This window comes from Gekko japonicus, unplaced genomic scaffold, assembly GCF_001447785.1.
Source record: "Gekko japonicus isolate JY-2015 unplaced genomic scaffold, Gekko_japonicus_V1.1 scaffold1694, whole genome shotgun sequence".
In the NCBI taxonomy this organism is placed as follows: Eukaryota; Metazoa; Chordata; class Lepidosauria; order Squamata; family Gekkonidae; genus Gekko; species Gekko japonicus.
Genome location: NW_015177062.1, coordinates 281638 through 309000, shown reverse-complemented (window position 1 = coordinate 309000; position 27363 = coordinate 281638). Strand labels below are relative to the sequence as shown.

Below are 27363 nucleotides of genomic sequence, written 5' to 3'. Positions count from 1 at the left end.
AAGAGCCTGCCGAAGAAGACGCCGAGCCAGGATAACAAAGGATCCACCACCTGGGTGCCGGTAGGCTGTCCCGTCCCCAGAAACATGTGTGGCCCTAGTTAGGTTTCAGCGTGATTAGAACGTATCATGTGAACCGCCCAGAGACCCTTCGGGGTTAGGGTGGTATACCAAGTCTAAGGTATAAATAAATAAATAATTTTAATTCATTCATCATTTTATAATCCTCCTCTATCTTTTGATCTGGTGGGCGATAACAAACTCCCAGTGTTAAGTTTCCTTTTGGCCCCCCTATTTCAACCCATAGAACTTCCAGAAGCGAATCCAATTCTCTTAGCCTCTCAATCTTTCTGGACTTTATACCCTCTCTGACATACAGAGCAACCCCCCCTCCAGCCCCCCCTCCTTCCTATATAATATATAACCGGGAATCACCGTATCCCACTGATTTACCTCATCCCACCAAGGTTCTGAAATACCCACAATATCTATTTTCCCCGCCAACACCAAGCACTCCAACTCCCTGATTTTACCTCGGACACTTCTAGCATTTGTATAGAAACAGCTATAATTTCCCATACAAGTTAAGCCTGCAACCTTCCTCTTGCTATCTCGAGACCTTGTCAGGCAGTCCATGTCACTAGCCATAGTCTCAGTGCACTACACAGAGCTTCAGCATCAATATCTTTGTTTCCATTGTGCGTCAATGCTTGTTCCAAATTCTCGCAGGCCTTCTGTACATCTTCTGGGCATTTTTTTCTAAGACTGTATATATCATACATGAATCCAAAGAGTGAATTACAGTGTTGTAGTTGTTGGAATCTCTCTTCAACTGATTGTATGGCCACATCTAAGACAGCAGAATAGACATTCACTTTGAATTTTTGCTTTGGATCTTGTGGTGCCTCTTCTGGGCCCTCATACTCAAACTGCCTTTTATTTCTCCTTTGTCTTTGTGCTGTCTCAAAATTTGGTAGTATTTCTAGTTCCTTTACAATCTCAGTAGCAGCTACCAAAACTAGTTCAAAAACCTCATCACACCTACATTCCACAAGGTACTTCTTGGTTGCTTCTAATTGGCTTGTAGCTAAATTTAAATCCGCTTCCTTATTTTGTAGTACCTTGCTAGTGACATTAATTATGGCGCAAATGGCAGCAGAGAGAGAACATTGGAGGTGGCGGAGCAATGATGGTAGAACGCGGTGGAGCAACCCCCTGGTGGCCAGCAAAAAGAACGTCGTAATTGGGCCTGCTGGCTTCGAAGGGTTCCTTGCCAGAAAATCCAACTCAGACATGAGTAAGCATCCGCCGCAGGGGTGCTCTTCTGCTTCTTTGGAGGGTGGCTTGTTTCTTCTCGGCCGGGTGGAAGAGTCGGGTTTGTCAGATCAAAGGAGAGTGCTAATTACCTTTCATTTTGCAATGGAGCTCAGATCCTTCATGAAACTGATTGCCCTGCATCATGACACCCAACGTTTGGGTGGTGGCCCAAAGCAGCGTCTCCTGTTCGGCTGCGCCTCTTGCTATCTCGAGACCTTGTCAGGCAGTCCATGTCACTAGCCATAGTCTCAGTGCACTACACAGAGCTTCAGCATCAATATCTTTGTTTCCATTGTGCGTCAATGCTTGTTCCAAATTCTCGCAGGCCTTCTGTACATCTTCTGGGCATTTTTTTCTAAGACTGTATATATCATACAGGAAGCCAAAGAGTGAATTATAGTGTTGTAGTTGTTGGAATCTCTCTTCAACTGATTGTATGGCCACATCTAAGACAGCAGAATAGACATTCACTTTGAATTTTTGCTTTGGATCTTGTGGTGCCTCTTCTGGGCCCTCATACTCAAACTGCCTTTTATTTCTCCTTTGTCTTTGTGCTGTCTCAAAATTTGGTAGTATTTCTAGTTCCTTTACAATCTCAGTAGCAGCTACCAAAACTAGTTCAAAAACCTCATCACACCTACAGTCCACAAGGTACTTCTTGGTTGCTTCTAATTGGCTTGTAGCTAAATTTAAATCACCTTCCTTATTTTGTAGTACCTTGCTAGTGACATTAATCTCAAAAAGCATGTTGTACCATGTAAGAAGTGATACCACAAACTTGAACGTACTAATTGCATCAGCAAGACCCTTAGCTTCAACTCGATAATCACTTGTGGATGATTTGTGGTTTGGGTCATTGAAGATCTCCATTAAAGCATCATATATACCACCAAGATGATATCTCAGTGGTTTCAAAGCATCAATGCGACTCTCCCATCTGGTTTGACTCAGTGGCTTAATAGTGATGGCTGGTACATGGCTAGTTAGAATTTGCCAACGATTATTTGATGCAGAGAAATAATTATAGATCTGCTGGACCAACATGAAGAAACTTGTTGCTTCCAGGCAACACTTAGCAGCATCACTGACTACCAGGTTTAAAGAGTGTGCGCTGCAGGGCATGAAAAAGGCACATGGATTTGTATCCAGGACTCTGTTTTGTACTCCATGTTCTTTACCTCTCATACTACTCAGTTATTCTGGACTGCACACCTGATGTTAGTCATACTGAACAAATGACTATGATTGTATGTTTTGTCAGTGTAATCAAACCACCAGATACTGAGGTGTCTGAGCCTGAGGTGATGATAAGAGAACATTTCTTGGGATTTGTTCCACTGAGGGAGACTACAGGTGCCTTTATGACAGAAACTCTTCTTGGGAGTGCTTGAGGGAATGGGATTACCACTTGAGAATCTGTGTGGTCAAGGTTATGATAATGGGAGTAATTAAAGCAGGACTTTAGTAAACAACATTTTACTACTCATCTAAGCCTGAAAAATTCCATACAGTGTATAAGCACCACAGTACAACTACATTTGCACTGTCTGTGTAAGACAACTGACCCTATATACCTATATGCTTCACACTACCATACTGAACACACCTTCATGCTTACATACTGAACACACCATCTCTTACATTAACTGCATGATTCCTTACACATCTGCAGACAAAACTGGAGTCCAAACTACTAATTACATTCAAGTTCCATGACTCAAATTCCCAATGTGTAATTTTATCATAAAAAACAGCCACAGAGAGGGGAGCTGTATGGATCAGGTCCATTATGCTAAGGAAAGGGGACTTCATCCATTCTTCCCTGTAGCATTTCTCTGGTCAGCAGTCTATTGAGGCTTAGAGCAAGCAAAAGAACCCGGGCGGGAGGGACTTCGGACTGTGCTGTGCGTGCCTTAAAAAAAACCCCTCCAAGCAAAGCGAAAATGAAACTTGTCTGGAGCGCAAGGAAGTCACCAAGAAGGAGTTTTGAAGATGGCCGGGGGAAGAAAGGGGTGGCAGCGGCGGCAGCTGGGGTCAGGGAGATGGGCTTTTGGTGGGGGCAGGGGGGCTTTTGGCGGGGGGCAGGGCCGGGTCCAGTATGGCGCCCTGATGGTCAGCCCGCTACAGGCGAATGTCTAGTCCGCCTAGTGAGCGGGCCGGCCCTGTCCTACTACCCCCTTTCATCTGTGGATTCAAAAAAATCTGAAGGAGCCTAGAGTCATTTCTCCTAGAAAAAAAATGGCATTTGTGCCCTGATTTTAAGAAGAAGAGAAGAGATTGGATTTATACCCCGTCCTTCACTACCCAAAGGAGTCTAAATGCGGCTTACAAACTCCTTTCCCTTCCCCTCCCCACAACAGACACCCTGTGAGGTAGGTGGGGCTGAGAGAGCTCTTCACAGAAACTGCTCTTTTTCAAGAACAGCTGTGCCAGAACTATGGCTAACAGAAAGTCTACCTCAATTCTTTTGAACTCATTCACAGACTTGTGTTTTAAAAGATACTTTGTATTTTCCAGATTATACTGATTTATACAAGTTTTTGTCCCATGCTGGGTTGGATTCTCTGTTGACAAAAGAAATTTCCATCAGTGGAGCAGAATTTCTCTGCCTCCCCCTTCTACTGCAGCCAAAATGGCTTCTCGAATGCTGTTCTTGGGGACAGCGGACCTTCCAGAACAGCAGGAGGGGGTAGCCAGAGATTTGCTACAAGAATGGGCAAAAATCATACCCCCCAAAATTTTCCACTGAATCCAATCCAATGTGATTATTTCTCTGAAACAACCCCAAAAATGTTAACATATGAAAGCATTCTGAAGCAACTACAAAAATGAAAAGCAAAACAAACCCCAAACAAACCCCAAACCTCCTAAACAAACCAGAATTTTTGCTAAAGAGTGATTACAATAGACAATAGAACGCATAACTTGAGCATTCACTGAGTTTTCAAATTGACTGAATAAGCAGAAAAATGGTTTGCACAGTGACAAAACAGAATGAACAATCATATTATAGTAAACTCCAAATATGTCCTTGGACACGATGCAGCCTTAGACACTATATGCATGCTATAAAAATCCAAAAATCTATGTATTGACTGTTTTCTAGCTGTTTAAGGCAACTTATGAAATAAAGGTTGTGAATAAGGAACCCACAGATTTTTGTTATTGGGACTCACTGACATACCAACTGTACTGTACATAACACATTATACAGAATACTGAATCAGATATAAAAACCCTCTATGGGTGCATTCAGATGCGCCGTTTGATCTGGTGTCGTCACGCTTCAGCAACAGATTTTATATGCATGATCACACAGTCAACATCTGCCTCCCATCCCCAGCCATTGGTTTCTGGCTCAAAACCACTTTAACCGGGAGTATTTTGTTACCAGGTCCCAAAGTGGTGTTTTCTCAGCTCTCCCGTTTAAAGCCGTATTTCCCCCCTGTGTGATCGCCCCTCCGGTGTCAAGCCACTTCTGGTTTAAACCCCCTCCCCGCTCAAAAGCTGCCCAAGGCTTCCACTTTTCGCCCACCATTTTTTTAATGCATTGGTGGTGTGCGCATTGGTGGAGCTCTGCTACCATGTTTAGAAAACCGACATTTAAACGGTCACTTGTTTTAGAGTTTAGATGAGTTCGGGATCTCACGAAGGCCATTTTCGGTTCAAACTTTTAAAGGGAAGTCTTTTGTTGGAGGGGTTAGATTGATTTGCCCTGGTGGTTCTGCGCATGCGGCATGATAGTTCCCCCCCATTCTACAGAGGGGCGCCTATGCGCATGCGCAAACTGAGGAAAAATTTTAAAACCCGCCGACGCACACTCCTGCACGTCAGTAGTATAGACGCCGGGGAGCGACGTGACTGCGCAATAAGGCAGGATAAGGGAGGTAAGTGTGATCACGATTATCCAGATCAAATATAATCTGGTTAGAACCGGAGCAGTTTAACCCGCTCTCAGCATGCCGTCTGACCGCACCCAATGAATGTCTACTATTTTAGAATTTTGGGAATATTATCAAAAGGAGAAAACCACAGCAAGATTTACAGTATGTCAAACAACCTGGCAACAATTACACAGTGACTTTCAGGCAGTGTGCTCCTTTCAGCATCTAAAAGAAAAAACTGACTTCGAACTTTATTTGTGGTGTGAGAAAAATTTAGCAGGCATTCCCAAGGAATTCTGTACCTATTACTGCTTTATCTACTACAGCAAGACTAACAAAGCTAAAATAAAAGGAATATGAGGAAAGATTCAGTTTTCATTGCCTTCGTAACACTTTGCTTTGAAGAATCAATAATATAATCCAGCCACCAGGAAATGACTAATTGGATTAGGGCCATCACCCAACTGAAAACTTTTTAGATGATTAATCATCATCAAAGTTAAATAAACCTACCCAGTATGCATTCATTAAAATATTAGAGCACACTTTTCCTCATGGCTCAAGACAGTTTACAAAACAACATCAAAACATCACAATTTAAAACTAACAAAATAAAATCCAGGGTAAACGCACTCCCCTCAAAAGGTACTTGCCATTTATACCCCAATAAAAGCTCTGGCTAATAAAATGGAGATGCAAATGCCTCTTGAACAGATCCAAAAATGGCATTTTCCTTTATATCCTTAGGCAGCCCATTCTACAAGTAGAAAGAAACTATAATGGAGAGCCCTGGTTGCTGGGTGTGTCAACCAGTAAATGCCAGTCCATAGCATCTGAGGACTGTAGGAGACACATGTGGATATATGGGAGGAGATGGCCCTTTAGATGTATGGGTCTTAGGCCATAATAGACATTAAGGGTCATAACCAGCACCCTGAAATGCCCTTCTGATATACTGAAGGAAGGTTATGACAACTTACCATGTAATCTTTCTTAATGAAAAGGAAAGGCTACCTTCCATTTTTGCCACCTCTTACAATAAATCAGAACTACATTTTCACTGCAGCCCCCTTTGTACCAAGTCTATTTTGACCAAATGTGAAGTTTGTTTATTTATTTTTACTTATTTATTTTATTCAATTTATACCCCACCCTCCCCACCAAGGCAGGCTCAGGGCGGCTTACACAATACATAAAAATACACTTAAAATCCATCATAAAACTCATTATAACTAATCAAACCAAAAACAGATTGGTCATCCTAAAATGCATAAATCACTATTCTAACGTGCTGGTACAGTTGTCAAATAAAGTGCATGAGCAGAAATTTCAGATTAAATCGTAGTCCACGGGTGACAGTCTTAATGATGTTCCCACACGCTCCATTGGTCTACATTTACCTAGCAAGGCGGGCTAGAGATGGTAAAGTCAGGGCACAGGGTCTCTTCTCAAATGCTATTTAAATTCTAGAGAAGCTATTTCAACTGCAGTGGGGAAGAAGGGGTCCAGAAACCCTTTATCCTATCAGACTAATGATTAGTGGAAGTGATGTTATAATGTTATAATGATCTATTATCATGATCTACTAGTTCTCAATTCCCAGCTTTCATTTCAAAAAAGATAAGTGAAACCTGGGAATTCAGGGCTGAAATAGACATGATGTCTGGCACATAAAATGTCGGGGGTGGGGTGGGGTCTCTGAACCAACTTGTATTGTGTTAACACCAAACGGGACTGTCTGGAAACAAAGTTTCAAAGTGCAATGGGGCCTGATTCAGATCAGGATCACAGTGCAGAGGACAGAAGGCTTCAGTCTTTGCCCCCCCGTACCATTTTCCTAAGCAGAAACTGCCCCAGTTTACCATTTGCCCTGCTGTGGGGCTGCACATGAAGTCTTCCACAATGGGGCAACAAATATCTCCCAGGGCCATCTTGAGTCATATCTTGTTCAGCCCATAGAGGAATTAATAAACTGTGCCAATAGATTATTATATTGTTATAGCAATCTGACAATTACTGGTTTTGAAAAGCCTCAAAATGCCCTCTGATTGCAAGAGGGACACTGTAACCAGGGGGGCTGAGGCAAGAAAAATGTCACCAATACAAGAGGGTCTCCAACATTTAGCAGCTACCAGGGAAAACTTTCCACTAAAGATTTATGTATATATTTTCTTCCTGTAGTTTGTTTTATATTGAGTATAAGATCCTGCTTTTTAAGGGGAACTTTAGCTTTTCTTCAGCCAAGAACTGGGAAAGCATTTTGTCTCTGGGAGATGAAGTGTGATAAAGGGTAACCATGCTTTCACAGGGTCTTTCTCTTGATAGAGTAGAGATTCACGACAAGGTCCCATGGCACAATCTGATTAGTGCTACCCTTGGCAGATGTTCTTTTTGTCTGTAATGCATTAGTCATAATAGTAATCTTCTGCTTAAACCCAGAAAGCACAGAAATAATAATCTATCCATTTATTCACATTCCACTCCTCCAGGGGGAAAGTCCCAAATGAGTATTCAAACAACTCATATACAAAAAATAGGTGATTCAGAAATGCACCACCAAGAAATGACATCTTCCAGGGAACTCAAACAACCCTCGTCAAGTTTTGGCAATCTGCAATACGAAAATAAATACAAAGGAAAAAGAAAAGCAAAGTTTGCCACCTACTGCCCAACAGCATAATAGTAAGTGTGAGTACTGTATTGCTCTTACATTTCAGAGTTTCTATAAATGATTTATCTTCTACTGAATGTATAAATAAATATTGAATTTCATCCCTTGCTCCTCTCCTGCTTTTTCTTTCCTGCTCTACCATCAAAGGCATTCATTAACAGGAGAGCATTTCAATTCATAGATCCAAAAGAAACACTGCTAACTAAAATAGAATATCATATGATCAACATATAATAAATGTGACAGGATTACAATAAAGTTTATTATAGCATACAGGCTAGCAAAGAATTTCTTTGAAAACGGGCCAACTATGTCACGTGATTTGTAAGCCTGCCCTCAAGTTGGATACTATGGAATAATAAAGCAATTTTTGAGTTAGGCATACACTTTTAAGAACATAACATCACAATCACGATTTTGATTAAGGGCATTTGAAAGAACTGATGCTGTACATAAATAACTGTAAGCAACATCAGGGTTAATACAATTTTTGCCCACGCAAAACCATATGTCACAATAACATAATTGGTGTTGAAGGGGACTCAGGGTTTCTTGCCTTTTCTAAATGTCTAAAACCTAGCATGTGTGGGTAAAGACTGTGAGATATATAGAGTTTGATCCAAAGTTTGTTTTCTGCTGGTTGAAAAAGATTTCCCCAAGCAGAGGAGGGGGCAATGGTTTTTGCTAAGTCCCATTGTGGTCCCTGCATCATGCTCATCAGCTGTTCCTGGGGGTTCCCCGATTCCTGAGGACAGGATCTTAGTAGACGCAGTAGGGTACAGTGGGATGCAGGGGCAATGAAGAAAAATTATATTCTGTGACTTGCATCCAGACTAACATTTACAAAGGTGCAAGGCCTACTGCTGTGGATCACAATATACCCTTCTCCCACAGCAGCCTCAGTTTGAAGTCTTTGCAACCATGTTCGTCTGGATCCAAGACAATGAGATGAAGTCTGTGTGTGGTACTTTGAATCCAGTTCATAGCACCCCATCAGTAAAGTCGGTGGGAGGCATTAGCATCTTTTTCTCTGCTTCTTTGGGCTTAGTGGCTGCAGTAGAGCAACAATGGCTTAGTGTGGAAGTTAGACTTGCTTTCATGACTGGGAACTAACATCTTTTGTGCACTGCATTGATCTAGGGAGCACCACTTCCATCCTAGATTTTTCCTCATCTGTCTGGCATTGCCACTGAAGCAATTCTGATGGATGATGCCGGAAGACTTCATCCTTCTAGCATGTGTTTTGCTAGTTGGCAAACCTTTATGGTTATCTTATCTTGGAAAGTCTTATGTTTGTATTCTTCCAATTCTGGAAGGGAGAAGACTTTTTATAGAAAACAACAAGGCAGGTGGGTGTACTGGGTTCTACATATACATTTTCACTGTTAGGTTCTGGTATTGCAGTGGTTAGTTTGTATTCTTCCAATTCTGGAAGGGAGAAAACTTTTTTTAATAGAAAAGAACAAGGCAGGTGGGTGTACTGGGCTCTACATATAAAGTTTCACTGTTTGGTTCTGGTATTGCAGTCGTTATCAGGCATGGGTATGTTAAATGACATGGGAGGAATCATGGACTGACTTGCTCCATGCCTAATCTCCAACCAATCATGTAGCATGTAAGTGAAGGGATTCCTATTGTTACCACCAGATCAACCTTGATGTCAGGTTTCTTAGGAATAAGGTCTAAATACTCTATTAACGAATCATGGATGATCATACAGACCTGCATATATAACTGCCTGGATGACTGCAGTAAACAGATGTGATCGCTAGCCAGGTTTGCAGTCCATCAACTTTGACCGTACACTCCCACATCTACATGGCTTTCAGAAGGGTTTCCAGGCAGAGCTGGTAGAAGTGGTCTTCAGCCCGCTGTTGGAAACCCCTAGGCTGATCACCCTGTGGTTTTCAATATTCAGCACCTGTCCACCTTGTTAGGCTGGGCCAGACCAGGCCTGCATGGCTTCCTTGAAAATGATGGGACTGTCCTAGATTGTATTGGACATAAGACATGAAAAAAAGCCAGGCATCTACTGGATCCTAGTTCGGCATTGTGAATGAGATTAGTGATCTGATTTGATGTCATTGATCTTTGTCACTGCCCGAACACTATCTGCTGAAGCCTTCAAAAGGAATGGTGGACTTATTAAGATTGTTCACACCCAGAGGCTTTTGGGACCCTACCGGTTTCCAGAATATTCTACAATATTTTAGACATTTCAATAGCAACTCAAAAGATTCCCTCGTTATCTGAAACACTGGGCAGTCTGGACCCACAGAATGGGCTGTTTCCAAGTGTCCTCTCCCCTCATGTCATTGAATGTCAGACCTTTGAAATATGTGGAAGCTGACAGGTCTGAATCAAGTTGGGAAATAACTAAAGAATTTCCAAGTATAGATCATCAATGCTAGCTAGAGGACATCTGCACATACTTAAATTCCATGGATGTGAATGGAGTCCCAGATACCTAACAAATACCTAACACTGATTATAGTGTTCTAAATCTATTTTAATTTAACTTAATTCAATTCAATTCTGAGGAAACTTCCTTTCTTCAAATCACAACATAAGACATAAACCCCACTCTTCAAGTCTGGGTCAGTTATTTAGATCTTCTCTAAACTTTTGTGCTCATGCTCCTTTCTTTGCTGCTTCAGTTGTATATATAATATAACCAGGAAAGTCTGTCTAGATATGAATGTAGGTTCTCCTTGCATGGTACCTTCTGTGTGTGATGAGACAGAGTGAAGGGGGTCAAGAAAGAAGTATGCACCAACCTGTTCCAGATGTCACTGCAAGTGGAAGACACTATTATCTAAATAAACCCTCTAAGTCCAGTGCTTCTTAAAATTATTATTGTGATCATTGATTTGAAAGAAAAACATAGCACCTAATTTAGGGACAATCATTTTCTCTCACTCAAGATATGAATCCTCCATTACAGATTTAGCAGCTTGGAACAGGATTATAATCTTGGAAGACCAGTCTGTAAATCCTAAAGATGACACACAGAATTCAAATTTTATTAATTTCAACTGAACCCACTTGTATAAACCTTGGGTGTGCACAAGCAATGGCTTTCCCATTCCAATCTTTGAGTAGGGGGACATATGAAAGGGAAAAACTGTATACATGAAGGAAACCTCCCTTTACAGAGGATCAAAGTGCCTGCATGCATCCACTACATGAAATCATTTAACTGGGGACACCACAGATGAAACCAGGGACTTCCTTCACAGAAATTACCAAAGGCTGATTCTCACATAACTGATCCTGCTTACATGCAGTGGTGATGTAGTTTGACAGTTTTACTAGGCGCCTGTGTCTGAGATTTTGCCACACTGTAAAAAAAAAATCACAACTGTTCTCTATAACACATCAAGCTGCAACACGGATAGAATCAGTCTACATCCTAGAAACACAAAAAAGCCACATCATCCAATCCTATAATCTTTCTTTATTGGATGGAGGTGCTTAGGGTTCCCTAGCCTGTTCAAAACAATTCTCCTACAGTCTACCATTTTTCAGTTCATAGTCTATAAGTATATATTATTTATTTGTTGAGAACATTTTTATGCCTCCTCTCCAGGAACCTGCCCAAGGTAGCTAACAAAATAAAAATAACAAAGACAAAATGTTATAAGACATTACTTAAAATTCAGCATTAAAAAATCACTAGCCCAGCATAAAAACATGCCATAAAAACTGACCACTGACAGTTTAAAATAATAGTTTACAGACCAAAATACTGTTTAAAAACCAACCACTTAATTAAATTCCTGATTGAACACTGAGGGCTGCCTTTGGAAGACTTAAACAAAATCAGCATAAAATACATGAAGAGAAGCTGAATATTAAAAAAAACACCGCTCCCACCTAGCTTCAAATAGTTATATGCAACACCTGAGATCAGAATACGTTAAAAAGCCACCAAAGGGGAGATATTATTCATTAATTGTTCAGTGTGTACATTAAGCACAGTTATGTTTGCAGTAACTTTTACTGCTTCCCACAAGGAGTCAATTTCCTCCGATTGTGTTAGTCTTTGATAACAGCACCAAACAGGCAGATACTTTTAAAACAGTAAAACAAAACTGTAAAAGTACAAAGGCTGGCTGACAGACCCAGAGGCAGGATTCGTTCTGACTTTTAAAAAATGATTAGATGACTTCTAACAATGTCCAGCCAACTCCTTATCTTTGTCGTTAGTTGGTGCAGATTTGTAAATGCTGAGCAACCTTTAAAAAAAAAAAGCTTTCCAATGCAACTAACTCAATTTTGTTCTCCTTCTTCATATGTCTTATTTGTACGTTTTATACATTTTCTCCTACATACAGCTGTCTGGCTGACCCTGACTCTTTTGCTGTTTCTATACAAGTTTAAAGCTATAGTAGTTTAAAAAAAACTCTGAAGAGACAGAAAATATTTTGAAAACAATATTTTTAATTCTTGCCTACAATCATTCTGTTCACAGCACAAAGTTGTCTGGATTGTGTAAAGTCAGGCTAGCTGGCACAAGGGGCAAGGCCCTCACTATGGAGTCTCCTCCCAACAACGCAGAATCAAGTCCACTCTGAACTGGCTTTTAAAAGGCAAGTGAAATACTATTCTGTTATTTGTTTCAGCAAGAAAGTAGCATTGTTATTTGTGATCTCTTTTTCAGTTGTACACAGCTGTCTGCTATGATTTGTTAAATTATTTATTTTTCAGTGTATGAATCTTGGTTGTTATACAAGTCCTATATAGCCCTCAGAACACTTTCTTGGAAGTAAGCCCCACTGAATAAAATGGGACTTCTGAGTAGACCTGATTAGAATTGCCTATTAATATGGTATATTTTATCTGGATGTTTTTGTAAGTATTTCCATACTGTAAGCTTCCCTGAGGGCTCTTCTGAGTCACGTAGCAAGATATAGATTCCATAAAGATCTACATAAAATATAGCAAGTTAATACAGCAGAGCAAATAAAGTTTCATTACCTCCAAAAGACAATATCCAAGCATATGAAAAAGAGAACCCTTTAAGGAGCGAATATATTTAAATCCATCTATAGGGGGAAATTTATGATTGTCCCATGTAACTGAAGTCATGTAGGTCTCCAGGTCATTCTAGTATTATTTGGTGAAAATTAAAGTAAGTTGTGAAGAGCTACAGGAGGATCTATCTAAATTGGGTGAGTGGGCAACAACATGGCAAATGAAGCTTAATGTTAGTGTAAGGTGATGCATGCCGTGACCTGGATAGCCCAAGTTAGCCCAATCTCGTCAGATCTCAGAAGCTAAGCAGGGTCAGCCTTGGTCAGTGTTTGGATGGGAGACCAGGGTCATCATGATGCATAGGCAGGCAATGGCAAACCACCTCTGAATGTCTCTTGCCTTGAAAACCCTAGAGGATTACCATGTCAGCTGTGACTTGATGGCACTTTCCACCACCAAACCCTAACATGAAATACATGCTGATAGGGCTGGCACTAAGACTGAAAGAGATCTTGGGGTTTCAATAGATAGAGTTGGCATTTCTGTCAACCTATGTGTGAAGCTGTTTAAAAGGCAAAGTCAGTACTGGGGATTATTAGGAAAAGTATTAAAAATAATTAAAAATAAAATAGCCAGTATTTTGATGCTCTTGTATAGAGCTATGGTGCATCCTCGTTTGGAACACGGCGTTCAGTTCCAGTCACCATATCTCAAAAAGGATATTACAGAGCTGGAAAAAAGTACAGAAGTAGGCAACTAAGATGATTAAGCTGTTGGCATACCTCCCTTCCTATGAGGAAGGGCTGAAGAGTCTGGCCTTTTCAGTTTAGCAAAAAAGACAACTGGGGGGGGGTGTAAATTACGAATGGCCAGGAGAAAATGAATAGAGAGAACTTTTTCTCCGTCTCTCATATTAGAACATGGGGGGGTACCCAATGAAGCTATTGGGCAATCAGTTCAGTTTATTAGGTTTAAAATCCCATAGGCCGTACACTATAAAAGATTTTTTAAACATTTAGGAAAACAGTATAGGAGAACTGGGCAATAGGTTCAGGACAGACAGAAGAAAATACTTCTTTACTCCACAAATAATTAAACAAATAATTAAATTGTTGAACTTACTGGCAGTGGACAAAGTGACGGCCACAAGCACAGATGGCTTAAAAAGGGGTTAGATAGGTTCATGTTCTCGACAGCTTGGAAGCCCACCCTGAACAGTTTCACTGGCATTCAGGAGCACTGATGAGGTGACTCTCCTCAGTTATTCATGATTCTGTTGCCCAGCAAAAATGTCTAAAAGTGGGCAAATAGCCGCAGTTTCCTGCCCGTGTGACCGGGGCCTAAGAAGAGGAATCCAGACCCTTTAATAGAACTGAACACTGAATGTGAAACATGAGATGATCCTGGTAAGTCTGTTAGAACAGAGGAAGTAGTCCAATTTTGCCAATTAGTTTCTGAAATGTTCCTACTTATGAAGTACATCATAAATATAACACAAAAGCCTGCTTACTATTATAATTCTATAATTATCCATTATGCCTAAACAGAGTTCAACCCACTTAAATTCATCCTATTTAACACGAGCAGTTATTTATACTAATCAAAGGTTGGGGAACTCTTGCCAAAAGAAAAAGTACTAAAGCTACTTCATATATCATCCACCTTCTGGATACAGCTTGAGCATAAGGGACCACTGTGACAGGAATGCTGTATATCCCATGCATCCACATCCTTCTCCTTCCATATCTTAGTTTCTACTCTCAAAAAAGGTCAAAAATTTAGGACTGGATGTTTTTCCATGTTAAATTAGGATGAACACAGAACACAGTGTTAGCAGTTAAATCTTAGCAGTTAAATGTTGTTCCCTTCATTCCTTTGCTTGTTCATTCACTGCAGTGATCCAGTTTCCCTTGTACGCTGCTGTTAAAGATTACAGCGGCTCTCCCAGGGTCTGACACTGACATATATGAAAACTGTGCTTGCTTATTTTTCTGCAACACAGCTGTAACAAAGAACAGCTCCACATAAGGCAACAAATAATTAAGCTTATGTGAAAATGAGGCCCAATTCAAAGGTAACAGCAGTGGCCACCAGAACTGCTCTAGATGATAAGGGTAACTTTTGCCAACTGTTGGCTGACACTAATTGCCAGTACAGCATCCTCCAGTAAGCAGCTGTCAATAGTGCTGGAAGACTCCCATACAAAAGCACTGAGCTACAGTTTACTAATATGGCACTAGTTGTGAGAAAACCATTTTCAGTACTTACCACAGCATTCACGTCATCTTCAACACTGGGAAAGGATCAAGAGAGTTCCTAGTTCCTAATTACAGACAAAAGACCTCAAAGGAATCCTATGCTGAGTTACTCCAGTTTAAATGCACTGATTTCAGTTGGCTTAGATTTAAGTAATTCTACACAGGATTGCACAGTAAGTCACCAAGTATAAACAAAACACAGTAATTAGTTCCTCAAAGTAAGCTTTTTTTCTGAACAGAGTAAAGGCAAAGGACTTACTGTGACTGCATTTGCTGTGGTAATCCACCAGAGGGTTTTTGCTTCAGTGTGAAAGTCATCTGGGCCATAGGATTGACCTTTTGTTGGACCTGCACCTTCTTTGAGTAGGTCTGCTGAACAGATCGCTGAGGAATAGGCCATGGTGGAGTCACAGGACCTGGTCCCCCAGGTAAAGTGGTTTCTTGCTTTGTAGTATCCTCACAAGTGCTACCTTTTGTCCCTGGTTTACATACACAGAGCTGCGGTCGCAAACACATCCCGCCATTTTGGCATGGTGGTGAACAGTTAGCTAAGGAAAAAGATGACCAAAAAATAATGAATGGAACAATTAAAAATTCTCCAAAATACAAACTAACCATTACAAGATTTTCAAGCAAAGCATATCCCTTAGCAGTAAATTACGAGGTTAAACAATACCAACTGATAGTATATAAACATATATTAACTGATTGTAGTTATGTTGCTGATAGTGATGTGGCGATTCATTGATCTACAATGCATGTTCATGGCCCCAAATCACACTCTGTGTACAGGGCTATTATACGTGTTTTGTAACCTAGAAATACCTGTTGTGATAAATATTGTAACTGGGAAGTAGTGATAAACTAAGTCCTTCTATGGGGCAAAAAGCTATATCATACATGCAAAGTCCCCATTTAGAAAAGAGCAGGTAGAGTACATTAGAAGAAGTAAAACAAGTGTTGATACCTGCAACAAATATACAGCTAAGGCAGCCTCTCTATGTTTCAGCTGCCTGGACTTCATACTAACAAAAAATATTTAAGCTTTCCTTCATGCATTACACTATATTTCTATAACTATGTTATCTTATTTAAGAAGACAAGTATCACAAATTTACAAGATACAAGCAGCTAGGGCCACCACAGCTCCTGGACACACACCCCCATCACTGATAGGCCCACAGCAGCTCATGGCCTACACTGCTGGGGCCAGGGCAGCTTCTTCCCCCCCCCATCCCCCCATCCCAACCACTGACAGGCCTGGTGAGGCTCCCACCCACCACCAGGCTCAGTGCAGCTGTCAGCCTCTGTCACCAGGCCTGCTACAGCTTCTCCCCCCATCACTGCTGCCAGCAGCTGGACCACCATGGCTCCCCCCCCCACCTTAGCCACATGCAGGTGAGCCCACTGATACCCATCCTTCATCGCTAGGCCTGCCAGGGCTCCCTGCCTCACCCCACCATCATCATCCCCGCCACCTGTGCCATCAGGCCTACTGATAGAGGAGCAGGCAGTGGTAGATGCATTGTTTGCACAAGCGCAAGCAAAGTTTTTGTTTTAGGAAGGATTCTCCCCTCCCCCCAGTAATTTAAGTGTTTTCAGATTTTTATGTAAACCTGGGGAGTCTCCGAAGTTTGCAGCACTATCTTTTAGTCAGCATAGGCCCAATATCCATATTTATCTATCTGCAGATGTCCCACAGTTGACTATATAGAATGCAAGGCTTCTTTCCACCAGTGCTTCCAATTGCTGACAAAGAAAATTGCCCCTAAATCCTGAATAAGAGGCTGCATATTTTTGTGTCACCGTGTAGATTACATCACTGCAGATGCACAGCAAGCACCAACAAAGCCTGCTTCATGGGAATTCTGCCTAGAACACATGAAGGCAGGCCTGTACAATTATGACCCTACTAAGCCAAAGTCATACACTGTGGACTCCAGATGCTTTACCACCACCCTTCAAAAATATGGGTACTAATTCAACTACCTGTCTGGACTCATTTAGACTGGGATGATAATGGAGAGGGAAGGCTTAAAATCACCTCCCCTCACACCATGGTCTTGATACAAATCAGGCCTCTGCATACATGATAACTGTATTTTTTTTTAATGTGAAAATCCCCAAACAGAGAACTTGAAGCGCTGGTTTGGCCCCTAGTCTGGCAGTCTATCCACCATACCACAATGGCAAGTCCTGAAACCACAGCACCTATCTCTAATGACATATCTATGCAAAGTGGGTTTCCTGCAAACGGATCCCATGGGAGCGCCAAAGGCAAAAAGGGAGACCAGGAAAGGAAATTATCTGCATCAGCTACACTTTCCTGAATGAGGGCAAATCATGGGCCATGAGGGAGTACCTTGGAAGCATAAGGTAGTACTCTGATACTTGCTCTGAGAAGAGATAGGCAAACTAGATTACAAACTAGCTTTTCAGTCAATGATGATCAGCAAAGCACTCTGAAGCCTCTGTGGATGGAGAGATATAACCAGTCCAAGCGAATATAGATGGAACTCTCTCGGTGTTCATCATCATCTGAACCAGCATGTTAACCAGAGAAAGGGGAAAGATGTTGAAAACCTCATTTCCCTCTTGAGAGTTTTGGCACCTCTTTTCCCAAAAAAACAACAACCCTGCCCCAATCTGTAATAGTAGTCTACTTCATAGGGTTGTTGTAAAGCTTAACATGACAATTTATGCAAAGAACTTACTTTGAATACTGGAAATACAAACACTGGAAATACAAATACTATGGCTGCGGTCACACGGAGCAGTAGCCACGCTACTGAGACGGATGATAGGCGGATTTTCCGAGCGCGATCACACCGCAACATCTGGGAAGCGTAGAGCTCCCGTGGCAAACCCGAGGCTTCCCTCCAAAGATGCGCAGTTAAAAACTAGTACCTCCGAGGGACTAGTTTCCGATAACCGTGGGGCAAGGGCGGGCGTCTGATAGCGTTTCCAGTGGCATCCGGCGCCCGCCCATGCCCCCTCGCAAAAAGGTGTGTCTCCCCCACCCCACCCCGGGGTTCCCTTCCCAGCAGCGCTGTTCTCTTCTAGCATTGTTTCTATGAAAACAGTGTAGGATGCAATGAGGCAAGACAACAAACAGCCCAATCTTGTGTATCTCTCAGCTGGGGGAGATATGAATGTTGTATTACTTACATATTACATTATTCCCTTTGCATCAACAGAACATCTGAAAAGACTGAATTAAAAACTACGTTTAACATTGCTTTAATCCTATATGCTATTACTTCTATTGTGTTTTTCTCTTAGAAAACTGACATTTTCTCCTAATAAATGAATTCTGCTGCTTCAGACCAACACAGCTACCCATCTGAATCTATCTTTCCTCCTTGAGTAGGAACAGAAAAAAAATAGCTGAAAAGACTCTTTCGAATGTTTTTCCTGATTCTGAAAGAAATGAAGTACACCCGCCCCAAACAACGCAAGTACACTTCCCTCTTTGAAATCAGCTTTACACAGTAAGAGGAATTTGGCAGGCCACTTTCCATCTGGACTATGAACCAATTGTTGTTTCCAACAATCAAATTGCTTTCAGATCTCAGACAAATAATACACACTATAACCTCACTGTTCTTTTGTCCTCCCTGTCTCAAGGGGTCTTTCAACATATAGAACATACTGTCAGGAACTGCCCATGCCAGACAAGCTCTCCAAAGCCAAGAGAAGCCTAACACCTGCTAAGCCATAACAATTAACTTGGGTGAGAATTAAAAGAGATTATTGCATTAGCATGTGGTGGTTCAAGACACCAGCTTCATTCAAATCACCCTGAAGCATTTCTAGCTAAGCCTGAGAGGGTTGGGTGAAGTAATATTGTCACTGATTTGTCAGCTGATCTCCTATGCAAAATACTTCAGACCCCTTCAGTGGGGGGGGAAAAGGCATTGTCACTGATTTGTCAGCTGATCTCCTACGCAAAATACTTCAGACCCCTTCAGTGGAAAAAAAAAGGCAGTTACATTTTTAATATCTATAATTCACAAATGTAGCTATATTTATGGGTTCTAAAATAAAACCCTTCGCACAACATCAGCTGTCTATTGCTTTGGAGCATCAAACAATATATTTTATAGCTGAATGCACCATACTGTACCCAAGCAAAGTGCTGGTTCTCCCCCCCCCTCCTTTCCAGTATGAATTCACTAACTTGTTGTAACATATTTCATGCATTTCCTTTGACGAAGGCTGTGTAGTAAACTATTGCAATAAGCCTGCTAGCCCAAAACTTCCCTTCTAAGAGTAACAACCTATCAAAGATTAAGGCACATACATAGTTCTGGTTAAAACATTCTCATGTCTTTGAATACGTTACCTCCTTGTTTTAATGCTTTACAACTTAACTAATTTACCTGTGGCTGTCCATTTAGTTACTCCAGAATACATTAAGATATATATATATGAAGCCTATGAACCATTACACAGAACTCTCCCATTCTACCATCTGGTTTCAAAACACAAACAAGCAGCAGCATGTCTAATTCACACATGAGAGAAAGAAATATGAGTCAAATTGCTTTTATGCGATCACTGGCAGCAGGTGAGAAAAGGCTGCATTGTGCCTTCATAGCAATTCCCAGCTGCCCTTCTACTGAAGTTATAATAGCAAACAGTACAGATCATCCATTAATAAAATGCTTGGCTCCAATTTTAGTTCAGGGTAAAAATGGATTGCCATCCTCATGGCAACTAAAAGGCCACTTTTTAAAGATGCTACAGACGTATGCCCAATCAGAAGTTTCAGTCTCACTGGAATGGGATTAACTCAAGATTACATTATTCACCTTGATTAACAAAGTAAACAGGACTGCTTACCTGCCCTCTGTTCAGTAACAACTCTGACTTGAGCATGATGGTCAGCAGCAGAAAGGTGCCGCAAAGGGGAGTTGTGGGGAGCTTAAAGGGAGCTTACTAAAGTAATGAATATGCGCATGCACAATCCTCTTCAGTCTACCTAACCCTTTCCCTTCTGCTAATATGGTCCCTATTGGAGCAGTGCTTATTGCTCTGAGACTCAGGCACTAATCCATGTTTGCCTAAGAACTAACATATTCTCAAAGATAAAAGCAGTCACAATTATGTAGTAGGTCATGAGTGGCTGCCTTGTAAACGGCAGCTGCTGCTCTCAGTTATCCCAGTCTGGATGGTAAAGGCAAAGGTAAAGGTTCCCTTGCTCGAAAGCCAGTCGAGTCCGACTCTAGGGTTGCGGTGCTCATCTCCGTTTCAAAGCCGAAGAGCCAGCACTGTCTGAAGACGTTTCCGTGGTCATGTGGCTGGCATGACTAAACACCGAGGCGCACGGAACGCTGTTACCTTCCCACTGAAGTGGTACATGGATGGTACATGGGTGTAAAGTGCTGTCATGTCACAGCTGACTTACAGCGACCCCAGCAAGGGGCTTCCAAGACAAGTGACTAAGCAGAGGTGGTTTGCCATTGCCTGCAGAGTCTTTCTTGGTGGTCACCATTCCAAGTACCAACCCTGGCTAGCTTCCAAGAACTGATGAGATCAGACTATACCATACCTCCTTCCCTCCCTGGATAGTATATGGGCGACTAAAGAAAAGCTATGAAACTCTTGATGAACCTGTCCTCTTGCATACATTGCTAGATGGTTCACATAAGTATATGTATCAGATGAGCCCTGATACCACCCAAGGGTCAAGGTTCTCAGTTACAAAATAAGCAGCAAGCTTCCAAGCTTCAGCATGAAATACGAACCCATTTATTTGAAGAGAGAAGACATACAGGAAAAAATAGCACAGTCCACAGATTCGAATCACATACTAACAAGCCACAGCCTAAATAAAGCTAGCTTTGTAAAAGGGTGTTTCTTTTTTTCCGAAATGGTTAAAAGGGCAGGCTATTATAATCATAATAAATTTGTGATCAAAACACACTATTGCATTGGAAGAGACTTTTATTTGATTTATTTACTGCTTATTTGCAACTGCAAATGAAGCTTTGCTCTTCATCTGTTCAGGGAATGTATGCTCAGGGAACACATGCTCAAGAAAACAAGACACAACAAGAGAAATGTAGGCGAAGAAAACCAATGTTCCCTCTAAGCTGTGGAGTCTTGTGAGCAAATATTCTACTTTGTGAGCTGCTGGCATTAGAGTTGTGAGCGAGTGATTTGGATACTGCATAAATTAGCTTGCTCTGGAGCCAGCCTTCCTGAGCTAAGACAAAAATCTGTGAGCTGGAGACTAAAAATATGTGAGCTAGCTCACACTAACTCAGCTTAGAGGAAACACTGGACACAACCACTGGAATGCACAGCCAAAAAGATGCAAAGACCTGACATCAACAGTTACACTGCCAACAGGATCACTACAGAACCATCAGGAAGGTCCTGATTCTGTTCTGCTTTTTAAACTAGGCTGTAATGCATTCTGCATGAAATGTGACTTAGATACTACAAGTTATGATTGGAAGGAGTTCATAGAATGGATCTTTCTTTCCTCCCTCTGTAGCCTCCTGAAAAACTGTTCTTGAGAATCAAGAGACCCTTGGGAAAAGATCAGAGTGCAGAGATCGCTCGAGAGTTTTGCAGAAATCACTCAGTCACTCACCACTCCTTTTCCATTAACAGAGAAGAGGATCTGGGGGGGGGCAATTTCTGCTTTTTAGGGAAGGGAGGAAACTGCTGGGCTATAAGGGGAAGACAAAGAGATGTGTTTCATGAACTTCTTCCATTAATAGTCCATATCCAACCCTGTATCATTTTCCAACTCATTCTACCTCGGTGGGTAAAATTCCCCCTCTGCAGAATTCAGAAAAACAGCCAAATTTATTTTGAGGGATCAAGTAGGGCTATATTCATGTATAAATGCTCTGCAAGGACAGATAAGAATTTCACCATGTCATCAATCCTTAAGTTCAAGTTCTTTGTTTGTTTGACTAATTTAGCCCCTTGTGAAATCACTGGATCAGTCTCTCCAAGTTATTGTTATTATAGTAGCGTAAATCTAAGGCAACTTAATTCAGCAGCATTCCACTACTAAAACAAAGATAAGAACAAGAATTAAAGAGATTTGTCTGACAACTCGAGTTAAGTGTGTGAGATGTAGTCTCTAACTACCTGTGTGTTGCACTTTTAACCTCCCTGGTCCACACAGCATCCCAGCCTTCTAAGGGCCTGTCCACTCCCTTCCAGCTAACAGATCACAGACCTTCTGGCTCTAAGCAGAGCTCCTCTTTTCCACCGGCCTTTTCCCTTTTTTCAATTTCAGTCCTCCTCTGCTCCTCTGTTTCTGCCTGACAGGTCTCTGTTTTTCAGCCTGCTCTCCCTTCAACCACTCTGAATCTCCACTTCCTTCCTACTTAGCTTTACTTTTTACAGCATCTCTAAATGCTCAACACTCCTGTCTTCCCCAGATCAGACATTAAAAAGCATATTATTATGTTTTTAATAAATTAATATTCAAGTTCCAAATCCATATGTTTACGGAGAATCATCTCATCAGAGGAAGAAAACAAATGTCTACATTTTGACACAAGGCCGGGGGGGGGGAAAGCTCTTCTACAATTCTTAAATTGTTAGAGGAAGAAATATTGCAGCCATTTCTATCTTCTTCCATACAGCTTTGCCCTTATCATAACTGTGAAGGCAAAGGGAATTCTTTTCCTAAATACGCATCTAATAAAAGTATGTGTCATTGCTGGAATTCTTAGCTGGCTCGTTTCAAAACATCTGATGCATTCCTGTAGTGACATCCATGGTTGTGTAAACATGACCTCTAGGAATGAAGTAAAAGCAATGCCTTTTTAATCTTGTGCTCCTAAGGGAACCCCCCCCCAAGTATTCAGATTGCAAGCAGCATACCATAATAAGGAAGACTGTACTCTCTGCATCTTCGCTAATTATTCTTAAAATGACAAAATCCATTAGTGAAGTAAATGCTACTCAAGCCACAATTGCTGTACTCTGGAATATTTCTAGTGAGTGAGGCAGAAATTTAATCACTATGCTGGATCCCAACGTGACCTCATGCTCCTATTATGCAATAGTTCTCTAATGACTATCGCCACTCTCAGTATCTCTCTGTAAACTCTGTAGTGAGTTATATTAGGGTAGGCTGAAACAACCCCTAAAATGAACCTGCCAGGTAATTAACAGTCCTTGAGATTTCGCAGACACAGGCTCAACTATATGAGACACTTCCCCATGGTTGCTATCTTTAGGCTGCGGTCACACACAACATTAGCCACGCAAGAGATACGGAAGACAGGCGGAGTTTCCGGGCGCGATCTCACCAGCACATCTGGGGAGCGTAGCGCTTCCGTGGCACAACCGAGGCTTCCTCCCGAAAACGCGCAGCAAAAAACTAGTACCTCGGAGGTACTAGTTTCCGGAAACTGCGGGGCAAGGGCGGGCGTCTGATCGCGTTTCCGGTGGCATCCGGCGCCCGCCCATGTCCCCTTGCGAAGAAGGGGTTTTTTTCCCCCAAGTCTCCGTGGTTGCGCACACGCACCCAACGGAGCATGCGCATTCGTAGTGTACACAAAAAAAGAAACCCAGTTCGCCGCGCCGCGCGCTTCTTCGTTGCACGCAGGCATGTGTTGTGATCGACGCCTCTCCATAACCACGGAAGCTCCACGGTACCTCCACAGAACCTCCACAGGAGGTATGATCGCTTTACTGCATGTTAGTTTGCCCCGGGGCAAACAGCCACGCTTCTCCCCCGCAGTTTCCTGCGCGTGTGACCGGGGCCTTAATCTCTACACATAGCAACCATGGGGAATCTAATCTGGATTAGGACTAAGCAAGGAAAAGGAGGTTTTAACCACCACCACCCTATCTCAGTTTTCCAATGAAAAGCCCCCTTCTAACAACTAATATTTGTCCCAATAACGAAACCAAGACTTTCAACAATCTGTGTTAACCCAGATTTAGAGTACACTGATAGGAAGGATTAATGAATCATTCTGCAAGAGACTCTTCTACCAATTATTTCTAACATGTTAGTGTCAGAACCCACAGCTAACAACGAAGTACACGCATTCAGGAACGGTTATACTTTCATTGCAAAGCTATAGATGCAGTAACACAGGCACTGTTAAGAATGGCGGCAACCAATAGAGCCTAATATGATATAGGGTATTCGTATGCACCCCCCCATGGCATGGGCCAATTAGGTACCCTCCCGCGCGCGGGATAAGTTAGGAAACCGTTAGGTGGCTAAAGCTGGGAACCAGGAGTCTCTCACGGTAGATGGGAGACTTCCAGACAATACAACCTCCTCCTGCACATCTGTAGAGATAAGCGTTTTAGCACAGGCGGAACAGCAGGGATAGGAATGCAATAGCAATTAACTAGACACAGAATGAACTCCCCAACCCCCATGGCAGCATAGCTGACATACTGCCCTTTCAAAAATCAGCTTCTCCCGACCAGCCCGGGAGGTCTCCCGGTCATTCCGGGAGATCTCCCGGTTTGTCCGGGAACTCCTGATGGAACTGCCGCAACAGTTCAGGGGCCCGAATATCCCCTACTTCCACCCATTCGAGGTGCTGGGGTCCGAAATCCACCCATTCAACCAAATACAGCAATTTTCCCCGTTTGATCTTAAGAGTCCATAATCCGTGATATTTCGTAATGCTCCTCGCCCTCAATCATGATAGGAGGGGGCACCGGTTTTACTGGACGCCATGGACAGGAACCCGAATCTCTCTTCAGGAGGCTGAAATGAAATACGGAATGCAATTTTCTCAAATTCTTCGGCAAGTCCATATCGACAGCAACCTCGTTGATGATTCTTTTAACTTTAAACAGACCAATGTATTTCCATCCCAACTTTCAACTAGGTCGCAACATGTTGATATTTTTTGTAGAAACATACACAGAGTCACCAGGCTGTAGAGCCCATCCCTCCACCCTTCTCTGATCAGCCTGCGTTTTGTAGGCCTCTTTCGCGGCAGTCAACGTTTTACATAACAGAGGCCAAGAATCCCGCAATTGTTTACACCATTGAGCGGCATCCCCCGGTCCCATGTCCTTCTCCCCTTCCAGAAATTGGACGGGTGAGCTGTCATAACCATACAATGCCTTAAACGGGGACATTCCTGTCGAGGAGTGACAAGTATTACCCTCCCGTGCGCGGGATAAGTTAAGAAACCGTTAGGTGGCTAAAGCTGGGAACCAGGAGTCTCTCATGGTAGATGGGAGACTTCCAGACAATACAATCTCCTCCTGCACATCTGTAGAGACAAGCGTTTCAGCACAGGCGAAACAGCAGGGATAGGAATGCAATAGCAATTAACTAGACACAGAATGAACTCCCCAACCCCCATGGCAGCATAGCCATGTAAATTTATCATAGCAACATGGGGGAAATTATCAGTACCCAAAGGTATGGACCAGCTGGGTAAAGTTTGCAGAAACTGATAAACCAATCACTGTGGTTTATTGCAGAGGATAAAACAACTACAGCAGAATGTGTGTGTGCGCGCGTGCGTGCGTGTGCATGCACAGGAGTACAATTTGAATTACTGGAACACAGTCAGTGTTCCCTCTAAGCTGAGTTAGTGTGTGAGCTAGCTCAGTTTTTTAGCCTCCGGCTCACACATTTTTTGTCTTAGCTCAGGAAGGATGGCTCCAAAGCAAACTGATTTATGCAGTAGCCAGATCACTGGCTCAAAACTTTAATGCCAGTAGCTCACAATGTAGAATTTTTGCTCACAAGACTCCACAGCTTAGAGGGAACACTGAACACAGTATATGCAATTTATCCAGTCTTTGATCATGTAGTATTAAATCATTGATACAACATAAAATAATGAAATGTCCAAGATGAACAGGGGGACTTTTACACAACTAGACCCTTAAATTCAGATTTCTATTTTTGTATATTATGACTGTTTTTTCCCCTCTCCCTCACATATTATGCTTACTCTGTATGTTGGTCTTAAGATTGTAATAATAAAACTAACATCTGCAAAGAAGTTCTATTCCTCCAGGGGGGGGTTGCATGAGAGGAAGAACATTTATGCCATCAGCTTCCTCCCTTTTGGAGGTTATTTCTTTGAGCCAGGTGGATGCATTAGAACACAACATGGGAAAGTTCCAGGAAGGAACCTGCGTAACTGCTGGGAGATAAAAGAGGCAGGATCTAAGAGAGCATGAGCTAGTAAAAGATATTTTCCCCAATGTTCAGGGTGTACGCCAGGGTTGCCAACTCCAGCTTGGGAAATTTCTAGAACGTTGAGAGTGGCATCTGGGAAAGGTGGGGTTTAGAGAGGGGGGTTTAGAGAGGAGAGTTCAAGACCGGGTGTGCCGCATGACGGAGTGAGCTCCCGTCTCTAGTTCCAGCTCCTGCCAACCTAGCAGTTCGAAAGCAAGAAATTGCAAGTAGATAAATAGGTACCACTTCAGTGGGAAGGTAACAGCGTTCCGTCCGCCTTGGTGTTTAGTCGTGCCGGCCACATGACCATGGAAACGTCTTTGGACAGCGCTGGCTCTTCGGCTTTGAAACGGAGTTGAGCACCGCAACCCTAGAGTTGGATTCGACTGGCTTTCGAGCAAGGGAACCTTTACCTTTACCTTTTTAAACTAAATAGACCTTTATTTTCCAGCTACAGGAAAAAATACTTTTCATTAATTTTTTCAAATGCTGGAGCCTTATCTATTTTGGATTCAGATCTTGCCCTCCGTAATTGTAGTCATAGCCATAGCCTCAAGACAAAAAAAAAGCTTGTCTTGAGGCTTATGGTGAGTTAAAGTATCTGCTATAGGTTTCCCTGGATTAACTAAAGTTTTTTTACATGACACCAACAACAAAGTGTTTTGAAGAGAACTATGCAGTCATTTCTCTGTCAGCAGATGGAGCCCAACATTAACTGAACTCCAGCAAAACTAATTTAGAGTCCAATGGCACCTTTAAGACCAACAAGGGTTTATTCAAGGTATGAGCTGTCATCTTTATTCAAGGTATGAGCTTTCGGTCCTAAAGGTGCCACTGGACTCTAAATTTGTTCCACAGCTTCAGACCAACACAGCTGACCAACTGAACTCCAGTAAGACAGCAACTGTGCCGAAAATCTGAAAATGGCAGACAAGAGAGAAACCCTGAACGGTTTTACAAGTAGGTAAATGACTTGTTCAGGTGGGTAGTCATGTTGGTCTGATGCAACAGAACGAAGTTTGAGTCCAGTGGCACCTTTAAGACAACAAAGTTTAATTTTGGGTATAAGCTTTCATGCTGCATTCTTATCTCACTACACATGCT

At 42.2% G+C, this 27363-nt stretch overlaps 1 protein-coding gene across 1 annotated transcript in view; it reads right to left on the bottom strand.

Annotated features, from left to right (window-relative positions):
• Positions 1-27363, bottom strand: part of LTBP1 (latent transforming growth factor beta binding protein 1) — a 145409-nt gene that overhangs the window by 106943 nt on the left and 11103 nt on the right. The window contains exon 3 of the mRNA XM_015428172.1: positions 15364-15652. Coding sequence (XP_015283658.1) covers positions 15364-15652 — 289 coding nt within the window. The remainder of the gene's footprint in view (positions 1-15363; positions 15653-27363) is intronic.